General features: G+C 40.7%; 1 protein-coding gene across 4 annotated transcripts in view; it reads left to right on the top strand.

Annotated features, from left to right (window-relative positions):
• The window catches only part of LOC137652797 (nicotinamide riboside kinase 1-like), a 166,547-nt gene that overhangs the window by 101,024 nt on the left and 50,523 nt on the right, over window positions 1–15,000 (top strand). For all 4 annotated transcript variants that reach the window (XM_068386211.1, XM_068386206.1, XM_068386221.1 and 1 more), the window contains exon 3: window positions 12,416–12,529. Coding sequence is in view for 2 of the 4 variants with exons in the window: in XM_068386221.1 (XP_068242322.1) it covers window positions 12,416–12,529 (114 nt within the window). In the remaining 2 variants the exon portion in view is untranslated. The remainder of the gene's footprint in view (window positions 1–12,415; window positions 12,530–15,000) is intronic.

The raw sequence follows: 15,000 nt of genomic DNA, 5'->3' as shown, positions 1-15,000 counted from the left end.
TCCTATTTAAAAAAAATAAGAATAGTTAAATATTTTTATATAATTGTCTTATTTTATGTTGCCTTTTAGTCAAAATAGCATTTAATCACTGCCTAGTGAATCATCAGGGTAATTTCAAAGTATGTATGTGTGTGTTTCTCTACTGTGTATGTGTGGACTAGGTGAGTGATACATACATACACAGGCAAGGCTATGCCTTCATTTCTTCGATATATATTTCCTATAAAATAGTTTTTATTTGCTCATCTGAATAAAAGGGCATGACTAATATTCATTATCATGGGAATTGGATACATAACGATACAGCTTACTAGCCTAGTAAGTAATTGTTTTATTGAAAACATTTCACGTAATTTCTTGGATTCAGCTTTTCCTAGGCTACACGAAACTGCAATCAAAACACCCGTCATTTCACGATGTTTACATATAAATAATGACTTAATTCTAAGATTATTCATATACGTGCTGCATAAAACAATGAATCAGTAACAACTCTTACCTTTCAAATGGCTAATGGTGATTAAATGAAGAGTTAATCATGAAATAAACTTTAATGTCCAGAGACTCGTGCGTGGAGAGAACAGGTCATTGCATGTATAATATTATTGTTTTGGTTTGGCTTATGGACGAGAGATGGCAGGAGCTATATGTGTTTCCCAGTGACTGCCTTTATTTGAGAGGGTGTTAAAAAAAACGGCGGGTAATATGAAACGTTTTTTTGAGCAACTTTGAAAAAATGAGAATATTTCTCCAGCGCAAAATTTCATTTTTGAGGAGTCGGAGTCGGTGGAATTTTACCGACTCCACCTCCGACTCCTCTAGTCCATAAATTGGCCTCGACTCCGACTCCCCAGCCCTGGCTTGAATACAGTATTTAAGTGACATTTGCCCTAGTCATTTCAGGAACGTTTAAAGAAGCTGGCAGAAACAAGCTTCATTGGATAGTTGTTAAAAAACAAGCTTTTGGTACTAGTAGGCCAAGAGGAAGCTCAAAGTGATCCAAAAAGAAAGAAAAGTGGCAGTGATGAAGAAAATAAGTAATTAAATTTAGAAAATACAAAATTAGAAAAAGACCCAAAAAAATATCTTTACTTTCAAGTTTATCGTAAAATTTAAATGTTAATGTTTTCTGCCATTTATTAATAAATTCTGTAAAGATAAGTGTTCATGTTTTCTGCCACTTGTTAATGTTTTCTGCCATTTGTTATCCTCCTCTACTTCCCTGCCACTTCCCTCTCGAATATTGCCTCCAAATTTAAGGTTCCACATTTTTGTTACTGTATTTTCCATTTACTATTGGTTTGTTTTACTCTTTGCTTTAATTATACATTTACTTTACAGGTTATTAACGGTTAGATTATTTTGGTTTTGTTTGATTAAGTTTAGCCATATAAACATTTAATGTGGTGTTTTAGTAGTGCCTGGAACAAATTAAGGAAAATGTGGGAATTAACATTAATGGAGAATACCTTAACAACTTGAAATTTGTAGATGACGCAGTTCTATTTAGTGAATTGTCGGGTGAATTGCAGTATAGGATAAAAGGTTTGAAGAGAAAACAGAAATATAGGACAGTAAATGAATATGAGTAAAACTAAAGTAAGGTTCACAGAAAATGTAGTGTGACAAAAAATGAAGGTTATAAAATTAATGAACCCGTAGAGATGGCTAATGGGTACATATACGTACTTAAAACAGATAGTGTTTCCCCAGGATATGAGACTAAAATTAAAAGAAGGATAAGCATAGGATGGAGACCTTTTGGTAAACAAAATGAGATTAGGAAACGTAAAATGCCACCTTCTCTTAAATGTAAAGTATTTAATCAGATGGTCGTACAGTACTGACTTTAACTATACTGTACATCAGAAACTCAGAGCCTTACTAAAGCCATGGAACATAAGCTAGTTACAACTCGAGCAACGGAAAGAATAATGAGGGGAATAACACAAAGTGACAGAAAAAGAGCAACATGAATATGAGAGCAAACTCTAGTAGAGGATATTCTAACTTGTAAGATAAAGAAATGGACATGTGCAGGATATATAATGAGAATGACATATAATAGATAGACATAAAAAAACAAAAAGCAGAATGGGTCTCTGGAGATTGCAAACAAAATGAGGGAAGGAAGAGAAAACTATGGATTGATGAGCTAAGAAAGTTTGCAGGTGTTGACTGGCATAGAAAGACCATAAACAGACGGGAATGGAAGGACATGTCTGAGAACTAGCAGAAACTAAGGAAGATATACATACTTGTACAGTATATATTGGTTACACATGATATAAACCCTTTACTTTAATCCCTTCGTAATGAGACAGCAGATAATTATTATAACTTGCTAAGCTACAACCCAAGTTGGAAAAGCAGGATGCTGTAACCCCAGGGGCCCCAACAGGGAAAATAGCCCAGTGAGGAAAGGAAACAAGGGAAATGAAAATATTTTAAGAACGGTAATAACATTAAGATAAATATTTCCTATATAAACTATAAAAACTAACAAAACAAGAGGAAGAGAAATTAGATAGAAAAATGTGTCTGGGTGTACCCACAAGCAGGAAAACTCTAACCCAAGGTAGTGAAAGACCATGGTACAGATGCTATGGCACTACCCAAGACTAGAGAACAGTGGTTTGTTTTTTGTGTGTCCTTCTCCTAGAAGAGCTGCTTACCTTAGCTAAAGAGTCTGTTCTACCCTTACCAAGAAGAAAGTACCAACTGAACAATTGCAGTGCAGTAGTTAAAGCCTTGCACACTTACTCCATGATAACTTACATTTCCATGTTTGTCAGTTTTACTGTTTATTTTAGAATAAATTTTCAAGTCTGTTTTTTTTCTATTGAAATTTACTTTAAACAACCAAAAATCATTGTGAAGTGGTTACTGTACAGAATAATTTTTAGAAATTTATTTTGTTATATTTTACTCAAAATTATAGTAAAGCATCATTATTCTTTATGTAAAACAGATTTATATTGATTGTGGAGTGATTATTTGATTGCACAATAATTCTTCTATAGATAGGCTAGCCTGCGAAAGATATAAAACTACAGTACTCATTGGCAACGAACTTTGTGTTATACAAAACTTTAAAGAAAATATCAGTTTGTCTCCTTTGACACAAGAAGTCTACTATAATGTATAGTTACAAAAAATACAAAGAACAAAAACTTATCATCTGGTGACAGAGGAAACATATTTCTGCATCCAAGAGAGATTGTTTTTTTAAGCTTGCTTGAATTATTATTGAGAGAGCAATAGGGGATGGGGCAGGTACTTACATTAAGTTGAAGAGTATGTAATATCAGTTGCTGCCTAGTAAATTGGCTTACAGAAAAGGCAATAGGCCCAACACACAGGAGTGGGAAGAAAATGGAGTAAAGCAGTGGCCTCCCTACATTAGTTTTAAGGTACCTCTCTGCAAGTTGTCTTGATGCAAGCATAATGATCAATATGAATATTTGTTTGTCACTTGTACAAGCAAAAAAAAAAGAAAACTGCAGGTTGTTAATGCTAATGGTCAGTTCTGTCTGCCTGCACATTAATCTGAAGTATAATGTTAGTATCTATATACATTTTTTTAGTCATGTTCTTTATCTCTGTTCAGAGTAACATGGGTAATAATATTAAGTCTGAAAGAGAGATTATTAAGTGCATTGTGGCATTGGGTAAATTACATGGGAAACCTGAGTCAGAAGTTAAGAATATAAATGGTATTGATTTTTTCCTCTTGACTTTTACATATTAGAAATTTTGGCATTTCACATTCTATCCTCCTGGATAGTGTGAGATATAGCATTTTGTTTTTTTAAAGCAAGGTCCTTACCCCTAACCTCCCTTTGTCAGTTAAAATTATAATTTTATGAATAGTACTTACCTGGCAGTTATATATATATAGCTAGGTCTCTCTGACTTCCGGCAGAATTTATTCGAAAATCATGGCAACCGCCTTGTGGTGGTTGTGCGGTTAGGTGGTTAACAACCCTTACAGGGTGGTACCTGGAATCATTCCCGTTTTCTGTTCTTCAGATTATCTCTGCCGGTTGGATCGACAACATCGTTGGTCCGCCATTAAGAGTTTTTCGAATCACTTGCCCTACATCGCTTTTTTGGACTTCGTTTGGTGAAGTACACTGTGTTAGGATTTGGCAATCGTGTTTTGTTATTATTTTTTGTATTTTTTGCTTTGTTTATCATGAGTGAAAAACTTCATATTCGTGTATGTGCGAGTGATGTATGCAAGGTGAGGTTACTGAAAATGTCGGTTGACCCTCACACAGTTTGTATGGGTTGCAGGGGGTTTGAATGCGCACTAAATAATAGGTGCAAGGAATGCGAGGGTTTAAATGAAGATGATTGGTTAGCTATGAAGCACTATGTGCGCAAACTTGAACTCGATAGAGTTAGGAGAGCTAAATCAAAATCAAAGTCTGCTAGTGAAGCTAGCTTAGATTTATCTATTGACCCTTTAATTGTTACCTCTTTGGAAGTTGTTCCATCCCCGAATGTAGTAACTCCTGCCCCTTCTACAGGATCTGCGCCTATGGATGACCCTCGGTATGCCAGGATGGCTGCTGAGTTGGAGGCCATTAAAGCACAAATTGCGGCCTTTAAAGTTAAGGGTGAAAGTGAGATTGGTGCTTGGGAAAGTGCAGTGGAGGTGGCGGCTGATCGAATCTGTCATACCCCTAGGTCTAGACCTCTACCAAGCTCCCAGGACCAAGGGAGAAGGTACGTCGAAAGCCGAAAGGGGGTAAGAGTTGCTTATCCTTGGTCAGTCGTCGCCTCAGACATTCCTGTTGCGACCTCCCAGGCTGCGCTTGACCGCCGTAGAAAAGGCGTGTCGGATACTTTAGTGTCTTCACCTGATCCTTCTCCCAGACGCAAGTGGCGATACGAATCAAGACCGACGAAGAGAAGGTGGGACCGGGATGTGCAGTCTCGCTCTCCCTCTCCCGGTTCGAGTATCCGAGAACCTGATCCTTCGGAGGATGACTTCGTTGTTGTTCCTGTTAAGAGGACAAAACAGAGAGTTCTTAGCCCAGTTAAACCTGATAAACTTCTGGCTTCTACTGCCAGCGCTCCTAAACAGCTGCCTCCTTCGGAACTGCGAGAACCAGCAGAAGTTGCTAAAGCTTTCATGGCTGTTATGCAGGTACAACTGTCATCGCTAGTGCAAGCTTTCAGCCGCCCTCCTGCACTGCACAGTCCGTCAGACGTAAAGATGTCTCTGCCTGTTAAGAGATCGTCTTCTAAGAGGGAACGAAGTATCTCTCCAAAGGAACCTCTGCGCACTTCGTCGGCCGTACGACAACGCACACCCTCTTCATTGGCGCGACTCCAGGAGGTTACTTCCTCTCGCTCTCAGCGCCAGGACGATACTGCCTCTTGTTCTCAGGCCCAGGACGATTCCGCTTCTCGCTCGAAGCTCCAGGACGATTCCGCCTCGCGTTTTAGGAAGCAAGACGAATGCAGCCTGCATTATCAGGACGAATGCAGCCTGCCTTATCAGGACGATACCGCTTCTCGTCATCAGATCGATACCTCTTCTCGCCGACAGGACAATAGCAGCGCTCGGCGCCAGGACGACACCTACGCTCGGCGCCAGGACGACACCTACGCTCAGCGCCAGGACGCAAACAGCTCTCGGTGCCAGGCTGCTTGCAGCCCTCTTTTTCAAGAAGTTGACCTTGATCAGGACCTCGTTGATATATCGGAAGAGGATGAAAAACCTACCGACTCTGCTAGTGATTATAAGGTTCTATCTCGCTCTCTTTTAGAACTTTATGGGGAGGAATTTCAACCTTCGGCGCCTCGTTCTCCTCAGTCTCAATTCACCAGGAAGAAGGCTACGAAGCATTTGGCCTTCATCAAAATGAAACTTTCAATTTCGCCCGGGAAAGCACTCGCTAAGGTGGGTGATTGGATGAAGGAACGGAGGCAAGTAGTCAAGACCACCTTTTCTTTCCCACCATCTCAGCTCGCTTCCAAGGCCGATATCTGATATGAGACAGGGGAACCTTTGGGTCTCGGAGTGCCTGCCTCCTCCCAAGGTGACTTCTCTGCTCTTGTGGACTCGGCAAGAAGACATGCACTGAACTCTGCCAAGGTGATGTGGTCCATGTCGGAACTTGATCACCTCGTCAAGGGAATTTTCAGGGTTTTCGAGGTTTTTAGCTTCCTGGACTGGTCTCTCGGGACTCTGGCCAAGAAGACAACTCCTGGAAGGCACGAAGGACCTGACAAGTATCATGTCCTGCATGGACAAAATTCTAAGAGATGGGGCGAATGAATTGGCTTTCCTTTTCTCAGCGGGGGTCTTAAAGAAGAGGGCTCTATTGTGCTCCTTCCCCTCTAGATCGGTGACTGTTGCCCAGAAGTCGGAGCTGCTTTACGCCCCTCTGTCACACCATCTCTTTCCCGAAGCTCTGGTCAGAGATATCTCCTTTTCTCTGGCACAGAAGGCTACTCAGGATCTTTTATCTCGGTCTGCCAGAAAGCCTTTGCCTGTTGCTCCTGCTCCTCTGAAGAAGGAAGAGAAGAAGTTCCAGCAGCCCTTTCGGAGTAAGGCTTCCTCGAGAGCGGATTTTAGGGGGGAGAAGACAAGAGTCAGGGCCAAGGACCAGCAGAGGTGCTTTTAGGCCCCGATCCAAAAAATGAGATGGAAGTCCTCCAGACAACAGTAGGGGCGAGACTGTCTCGTTTTTGGCAGTCTTGGAAGAGGAGAGGGGCGGACACCTGGTCCCTCTCGATCATCAAAGAAGGTTACAAGATCCCCTTTTAAAGAAGCCTCATCTCTCAGACACTCCCCTAGCCTTAGTGGCTCAGTACGCCGACGCGGGGAAACAAGAGGCTCTTCTGGAGCTAGTCAACCAGATGTTGGTCAAGGGAGCAATAGAGCCAGTCCGGGACCTTACTTCCCCATGCTTTTACAATCGCCTATTTCTGGTTCCCAAGAACTCGGGTGGATGGAGACCATTCCTAGATGTCAGCTCTCTGAACGCCTTCGTGGAGAAAACAAAGTTCTCCATGGAGACGACTCAGTCCGTGCTGGCAGCAGTTCGTCCAGGTGACTGGATGGTATCTCTTGACCTGCAGGACGCTTATTTTCACGTCCCCATTCATCCGACTTTAAGGAAATATCTGAGATTTGTGATTCAGGGCAAGTGCTTTCAATTTAGGGCACTTTGCTTCGGTCTCAGCACGGCTCCCCAAGTTTTCACCAGGCTAATGGCGAACGTGGCAGGTTGGTTACATCAGGAGGGGATAAGGGTATCCTTCTTTCTGGACGACTGGCTGATCCGATCACAGTCGAAAGAAAAATGTCTGGAGGACCTACAGAAGACGTATACGATGACTCAGGACCTGGGACTCATCATCAACAGGGAGAAGTCTCAGACAGAACCAAATCAGACTATTCTCTATTTGAGGATAGTTCTGAATTCAGTTCTTTTTCGGGCTTCTCCCTCCCAGGAAAGGCAGACCAGGTGCCTAGAGAAAGTCAGAGGATTTTTAAGGAAGCAGGAATGCTCAGCGAAGGAGTGGATGAGTTTGCTGGGAACTCTATCTTCCCTAGAACAGTTTGTTTCGTTGGGGAGACTCCACCTAAGACCTCTGCAACACTTCCTCGCAAAGGTATGGAACAGGAAGACCCAGGAGGACTCCTTTTCTTTTCCCTTTCCGACAGAGATCAAGGATCTTTTGATGTGGTGGCTGGACCCAGCTCTGTTAGGAGAAGGGATCTCCTTGTACAAGAAGAACCCTGACCTAGTGTTATTCTCAGACGCGGAGTCGGGCTGGGGACCAACACTAGGGAACAAGGAGGTCTCAGGCGTTTGGGAAGGAAGTCAGGTCAGTTGGCATATCAAGAGGAAGGAGTTGATGGCCATTTTGTTAGGGCTAAAGGCCTTCAAAACCTCGGTGTCAGGGAAAACTGTGGTGATCAATTCCGACAACACCACAGCTCTCGCGTACATCAGGAAGCAAGGGGGAACTCACTCCCTCTCTCTGTTCAGAACAGCGAGAGAGCTTCTCCTTTGGGCGAGCGAGAACAGGACTCAGCTGTTGAAGAGGTTTGTTTAAGGGCAGAGAAACATCAGAGCAGACATGCTCAGCAGGAAGGGACAAGTTCTTCCCACAGAGTGGACTCTCAACCCACATGTCTGTCAAAGCCTCTGGAAGTTGTGGGGCAGACTTGTAATAGACCTTTTTGCCTCCAACTTGAACAAGAGGATCCCCAACTACTGCTCCCTAGTCCCGGACGAGGAAGCGGTAGCAGTGGATGCCTTCTTGATGGATTGGACGGGGATGGACATGTATGCGTTTCCCCCGTTCAAAATCATCAATCTGGTTGTCGAAATTTGCTCTCCTTGATTTAGGACGAATGATCCTAGTGGCTCCCTTCTGGCCTGCAAGGGAATGGTTCACCGAAGTGGTAGGCATGCTGATGGACTTCCCAAGAAGACTCCCGGCAAGTCCAGATCTTCTCAGACAGCCCCACCTCGAGAGATATCAAAACCCCCTCGCTCTCAAACTGATTGCCTTCAGACTGTCGAGAAGCTCGTTAGATCTCGAGGCTTTTCTGCACAAGCGGCGAAAGCTATTGCCAGAGCAAGAAGGATCTCGTCACAAAGAGTCTACCAGTCTAAGTGGGAGACCTTTAGAGCTTGGTGCAGGCGACACAAGATTTCCTCGACCACTACCTCTCTGAGCCAGATTGCAGACTTTTTATTGTACCTCAGACAGGATGCTAAGCTGGCTGTATCTACCATCAAAGGATACAGGAGTATGCTCTTAACCATCTTTAGGCATAGAGGCCTAGAGTTGTCTCAAGATAAAGATTTGCAGGACCTCATTAGGTCTTTTGAGACGAGGAAACAGGTACAATTAAGACCCCCATCTTGGAACCTGGATGTGGTGTTTAAGTTTCGGTGCTCCAAAAAATTTGAACCTATCTCGCAAGCCTCTCTTCGAGATGTAACAAAGAAAACCTTCTTCCTTATGACTCTAGCAACTGCCAAAAGGGTCAACAAGGTCCAGGCGATTGAGAAGCGTGTAGGCTTCAATCAAGATGGAGCTGTTTGTGCCTTAAGGTTCGACTTTCTTGCCAAGAACGAGAACCCTTCGAAACCCTGGCCTAGAACGTTGAGGTCCCTAACCTCACGAACTTAGTGGGTCAGGAGCAGGAAAGACTCCTCTGCCCAGTTAGAGCCCTCAAGGCTTATTTGGCCCACACTAAGAACGTAAGGGGTGCATCCAACTCGTTATGGTGTTCAGTGAAGGATCCTCAAAAACCCCTTTCAAAGAACGCTCTGTCCTTTTTCCTGAGGGAAACTATAAGGGAAGCCCACCTCTAATGTGAGGAAGAACACTTCGCCCTGTTGAAAGTACGGGCTCACGAAGTGAGAGCCATTGCTACCTCACTGGCATATCAGAAAAATGTCAGTTAGGCAAATCATGGACGCAACGTTCTGGAGGAGCAACTCTGTCTTCGCTTCTCATTACCTCAGAGAGGTGAGAGTAGACTATGACAAGTGTTATACCTTGGGCCCTTATGTAGCTGCGGCTTCTGTATTAGGCAAAGGAGTTACTACCCCCACTCAACCTTAGTTTGTATGCCTGTATGAAGGTTTGTGTTTTTATGGTTGTCTGAGGAACTTGTCTTGTGGTATGGTTCCCTCAGTCCAGATAGATAGTTTATATCTATTTCTGCAAGGTTAGGTGGTTAGTTTTAGTAAGGTTGCAGGTTTTTATTATATAGGAAGGTAGTTTCTGAAGTCTAGTCAAGTTGTTGGTCTTACCCCTTTGACAGACTCGATTGAGTTGTTTGCAGCATAGCAGGTCTACTCCTGGCTGAACACTCCTAAGGGAAAGCGACTCTAGAGGCAGTAACCTTTGAAGTCAGCTACCTTAGCAGGTAAGGAATCAAGGTGTTTTTTCTCCTACAACTCTTTTGTTGTTTCCCCAACGATGTTTACTGTCTGGTTCCCTCCTCCAAATGTGTGAATCAGCTATATATATATATATATATATATATATATATATATATATATATATATATATATATATATATATATATATATATATATAACTGCCAGGTAAGTACTATTCATAAAAATAGAGTTTTTATGATAAAAAAAAGTTTTATGAATACTTACCGTTCAGTTATATATTTTAAAGCTCACCCACCTCCCCTCAGGAGACAGGTCGGGCAAAGATAATCTGAAGAACAGAAAACAGGAATGATTCCAGGTACCACCCTGTAAGGGTTGTTAACCACCTAACCGCACAACCACCACAAGGCGGTTGCCACGATTTTCGAATAAATTCTGCTGGAAGTCAGAGACTTAACTATAGTGATACCTCTGGATACGAAAAATTCAGGATACGAAAAGCGATACAAAGATTTTTATGCCCCAGTATACGAAAAAATTTTCAGGATACGAAAAGCTTACGAGATCCCAACTCGTCGCCGAGAGTACAGTACCTTTTTTTTCAGGGTATCAACCCTTAATTTAGGTGTACAGGTAACAATACACCTTCACTGATCCAAATGCTTTACATACAGTACCGTAACTTTTATACAGTAGTAAAGAAAATGGACCGTTTTCTTAGGGCTTGGAGGGGATAACTACGCTATACAGTAACTACATTATTGAATAATCTCATGGTAGTTTCTGGAATGGATTAGGCTGTTTTTAACGGTTGGGTTAATTATTGAATGATAGAAATGGCTGCATTGCATGTTTATTACTACAGTTTAGCGTGTTTATGAAAGAAAAGGTGACTTTTTGTAAGGCTTGGAACGGATTAGGCTATTTACATGTAAAACGTGACTCAGGATACGAAACCGTATCCTGAACGGATTACTTTCGTATCCTGAGACATCACTGTATATATATAACTGCCAGGTAAGTATTCATAAAACTTTGTTTTATCATAAAACCTCCATTTTGAATCACCAGCTGTATTGGCGTTTTTCACAAAACTTGCTTTCCTACACTTTTCTCTCAAGGTATAGAGAGTGGGTGTCAATATAGCAGTCTGTGGAAAGGGATACTTTGCAACAATAGAGAAAGTTTTATTTTCTGGGCTCAACCTGTGTCGCTCCGTGAAATGCTCCTTAAAGCACCATTTCAAAGGTATAAATACTGCTAAGTATACCAGAGAAAAAAGTTGCATGGAATGCTAGGAATATATCCAGCTCGCTCACCCCTAAAGGGTGTCGGTATTAAAACTGGGCCGAGTGATACCACTACCAGAGATCCCTTTCCAATTAGACTTATCCCTCCTCAAAATCCCCCGTTACTACGAGGCTTTGTTCACTACAGCTACTGCCCCCCCCCCCCCCCACCACCACCACTACCTAACCTTCTCCCATCATTCCTTGTTAGCATCCGTGAACGTTCGAACGTGTTTTTCGAAGCTCTGTGTTATTTTGTGTTTTTGAAGATGTCAAACATTTTGGAGATCCATGCTCCCAAATTGAGTATTATATTTGTCTGTTTGGGATTTCTAGGTAGCGACACATGTTCATTCAATAACCTTGTTGGGTTTTATCTCAGCCGCTTTGTTGATGCTCCCTTACGGGTGTGTATGCGGTTTTTTGGTGTCGCTTCCTCGGGATCTCTTTGTTTTGTAAGACTTTTTATTAGTTCCTTATACTAATTGTAGTCTTATTTTTGTGTTATGGACATCTAATTCAATGTTTTGTCATGATTTTACCTTTTATTTAGGCTATTTGAGCAGTGTTAGTTAGCGGCTTCGGTCAGTACAATTTCATGCGAGAATTCTTGGCTTTTTGAGTTTTTATGGGGAATCGGAACATGTTTTCATTAATTTTAGCCCTGCCTGGCGAGATCGGTATTTTACCCGATTTTGGAGGACTAGTTTTGTTTAAAATGGTATAATTTCCTCTCCAAGTCGGCATCTACTTGAAATTGGAAGGTTTTGCTATTATTCCATTTACGCCGTGTTCCTTCTCCCATTTTACTCAATATGCCGATTTAGCCTATTTATTGAATTTCATTGTACTGTATTTTATTGTTTTTCATCTTGTAACGTCTGGCATTATATGTTTTTTTTGTTTGTGTGCTTCGGAGGGTAGTAACCCCCCCCTCCAATCACAGTGGTCACCTGATTTCGAGTCAGTCTCCTCCCCCTGGGTGTCCTCTCCCCCTTTACGCCTTTCGCCACTCCCTACATAGGGGGGTAGGCTTAGGTCATGTGCTTTTAGAGAATGGGAAGTCACCCAGGGTGGGGACTAGCTCTTTCGCTCAGTGCGCAATAGAGAAAATTTTATTTATTGATTAAAGGTCATAAATTTGTCACAAGAATTTATAGTAATTTTTTATTCAAAGGTAAATATGGAAATAATTGGGTTAGTTTAAATATCCTATTATTCTTTCTTTAGGTACGAAATGCTTTGAAGGAATATGAAAGTAGTCGCCCTGTTGATTGCACCAAAAAGAACATAAAATTGCTTAAAAAACTGGATGGGAAAATAAGCACTGCTCATGCTGAGAAGGTAAGTTTGTAATAAATTCTTACAGTTCATTTTTCCAGTTATTAGTTTTTATTATCACCTATTAGCCCTTTTACCCCCAAAGGACGTACTGGTACGTTTCACAAAAGCCATCCCTTTACCCCCATGGACGTACCGGTACGTCCTTGCAAAAAAATGCTATAAAAAATTTTTGAGAAAATTCAGGTATTTTCTAAGAGAATGAGACCAACCTGACCTCTCTATGACAAAAATTAAGCCTGATAGAGCAATTTAAAAAAAATATACTGCAAAATGTGCTGGGAAAAAAATAACCCCCTGGGGGTTAAGGGTTGGAAATTTCCAAAGAGCCCGGGGGTAAAAGGGTTAGTAAGATATAGTATACACCTATTCATAACACAAATGTAATTTTTCTTTCTTACTAACCTACATAGGTGTTGATTTCCAATGATTGAAGTGTAAAACTCCCAAAATTGCTTGCCATGCTTAATTCCTATTCCTTTTGCCTCTCTATGGACAGTGGCCAAACTTATGTATAGTTGATACCTAAATTAAACCAGGTGAAATGTACAGTGTATATATATATATATATATATATATATATGTATATGTATATATATATATATATATATATATATATATATATATATATATATATATGTATATATATATGTATGTATATATATATATATATATATATATATATATATATATATATATATATATATATATATATATATATATATACATATATTTATATATATATATATATATATATATATATATATATATATATACATATATATACATATACATATTTATATATATATATATATATATATATATATATATATATATATTATATATATATATATATATATATATATATATATATATATATATACATATACAGTATATATATATACATATACATATTTATATATATATATATATATATATATATATATATATATATATATATATATATATATAGAGAGAGAGAGAGAGAAATATGTATATGTATATATATGTATATATATATATACAGTGATACCTCGGTACTCGACCATAATCCGTTCGAGATCCGTGTTCGACCTCCGATTTGTTCGAGTACCGAATTTTTTTTCCCCATAAGAAATAATGGTATATATTCTATTCCGTTCCCAAGCACTCGAACAGGCCCAAAATATTAATAAAACGTGTACCTAAACAACAATAATTATCTAAATGTGTATGAAATTGGTCAGAAAATCCTATAAAACAATTTTAAACCATTTACTGTACTAAAATAAAACAATTTTAAACCATTTTCTGTACTGTAGTGAACATACCTTTGAGCAGCGGTTCGATGGCATACAGGGATGGATGTGGAGAGGATGGAAGGGGGAGGTTACTGCTTGGAAGGAGAGTCCCCTTCCATGATGTGGCGGGGTAGTTCTCCTTCAGGAGTTGTTTCTCTCTCCAATGAAAGGGTGGGCAGATCTATTTCAGGGGTTTCTTCTCTTCTTTGTCTCTTCTTTGGAGGAGAAACAGGCTTTGATGTAGCAGCTTTCTTTTCTTTTGTGAAAAACTGGTCTATTGTTAATTGTTTCTTCCTCCTCTGCAGTATTCTTCGAAAATGATACATGACACTATCATTAAACATATGCACTGCCCGGTTTGCTACTGCAATTTCTGGGTGGTATTTTTCAGCAAAAGCCTGCACATCTGCCCACTTGGAACAAATTTCATTGATGAGAGAACTTGGAACATCCTCCCTTACCTCATCCTCTTCTGAAGATTCCTGCTCCACAATCAGATCCTGCTGCTGTTGTTGTTGCAGGTGCAACAATTCCTCCACAGTCAACTCGGTAGAATGGCTTTCTACAAGCTCATCAATATCATCCTTGTCGACCTCAAGCCCCAAACTCCTGCCCATGACAACAATTTCCTCAACGACATCAGTGTCATCAGAAATTACAGGGGTAGCAGTGCTTGGACCCGCCTCTGGTTGGAAACCTTCAAACTCCCTCTCTGTGACACATGATGGCCACAGCTTACGCCAGGCAGAGTTCAATGTCCTATAGGTCACACCTCGCCAAGCTTGGTCAATCATGTTAACAGAGTTGAGGATGCTGAAGTGTTCCTTCCAGAATTCCTTTAGGGTCAACTTCGTGTCACTGGTCACTTCAAAACACTTTCTGAAAAGGGCCTTGGTATAGAGTTTTTTGAAGTTTGAAATGACCTGTTGGTCCATGGGCTGGAGTATGGGAGTAGTATTGGGGGGCAAGAATTTGATTTTGATAAAGCTGTATTCTTCTTTCAAGTCATCCTCGAGACCTGGAGGATGTGCAGGAGCATTGTCCATAACCAGAAGACATTTCATTGGCAAGCTCTTTTCAATGAGGTAAGCCTTAACCTGGGGGGCAAACACTTCGTTTATCCACTCAGTAAAGAATTGTCTTGTGACCCAAGATTTAGTGTTCGAGCGCCACATAACTGGTAGTGCACTTTTA

Source organism: Palaemon carinicauda, chromosome 1 (genome assembly GCF_036898095.1).
Source record: "Palaemon carinicauda isolate YSFRI2023 chromosome 1, ASM3689809v2, whole genome shotgun sequence".
Taxonomy (NCBI): Eukaryota; Metazoa; Arthropoda; class Malacostraca; order Decapoda; family Palaemonidae; genus Palaemon; species Palaemon carinicauda.
Note: the sequence above shows the minus strand (reverse complement) of the source record. Positions and strands in the feature narration are given on the sequence as shown.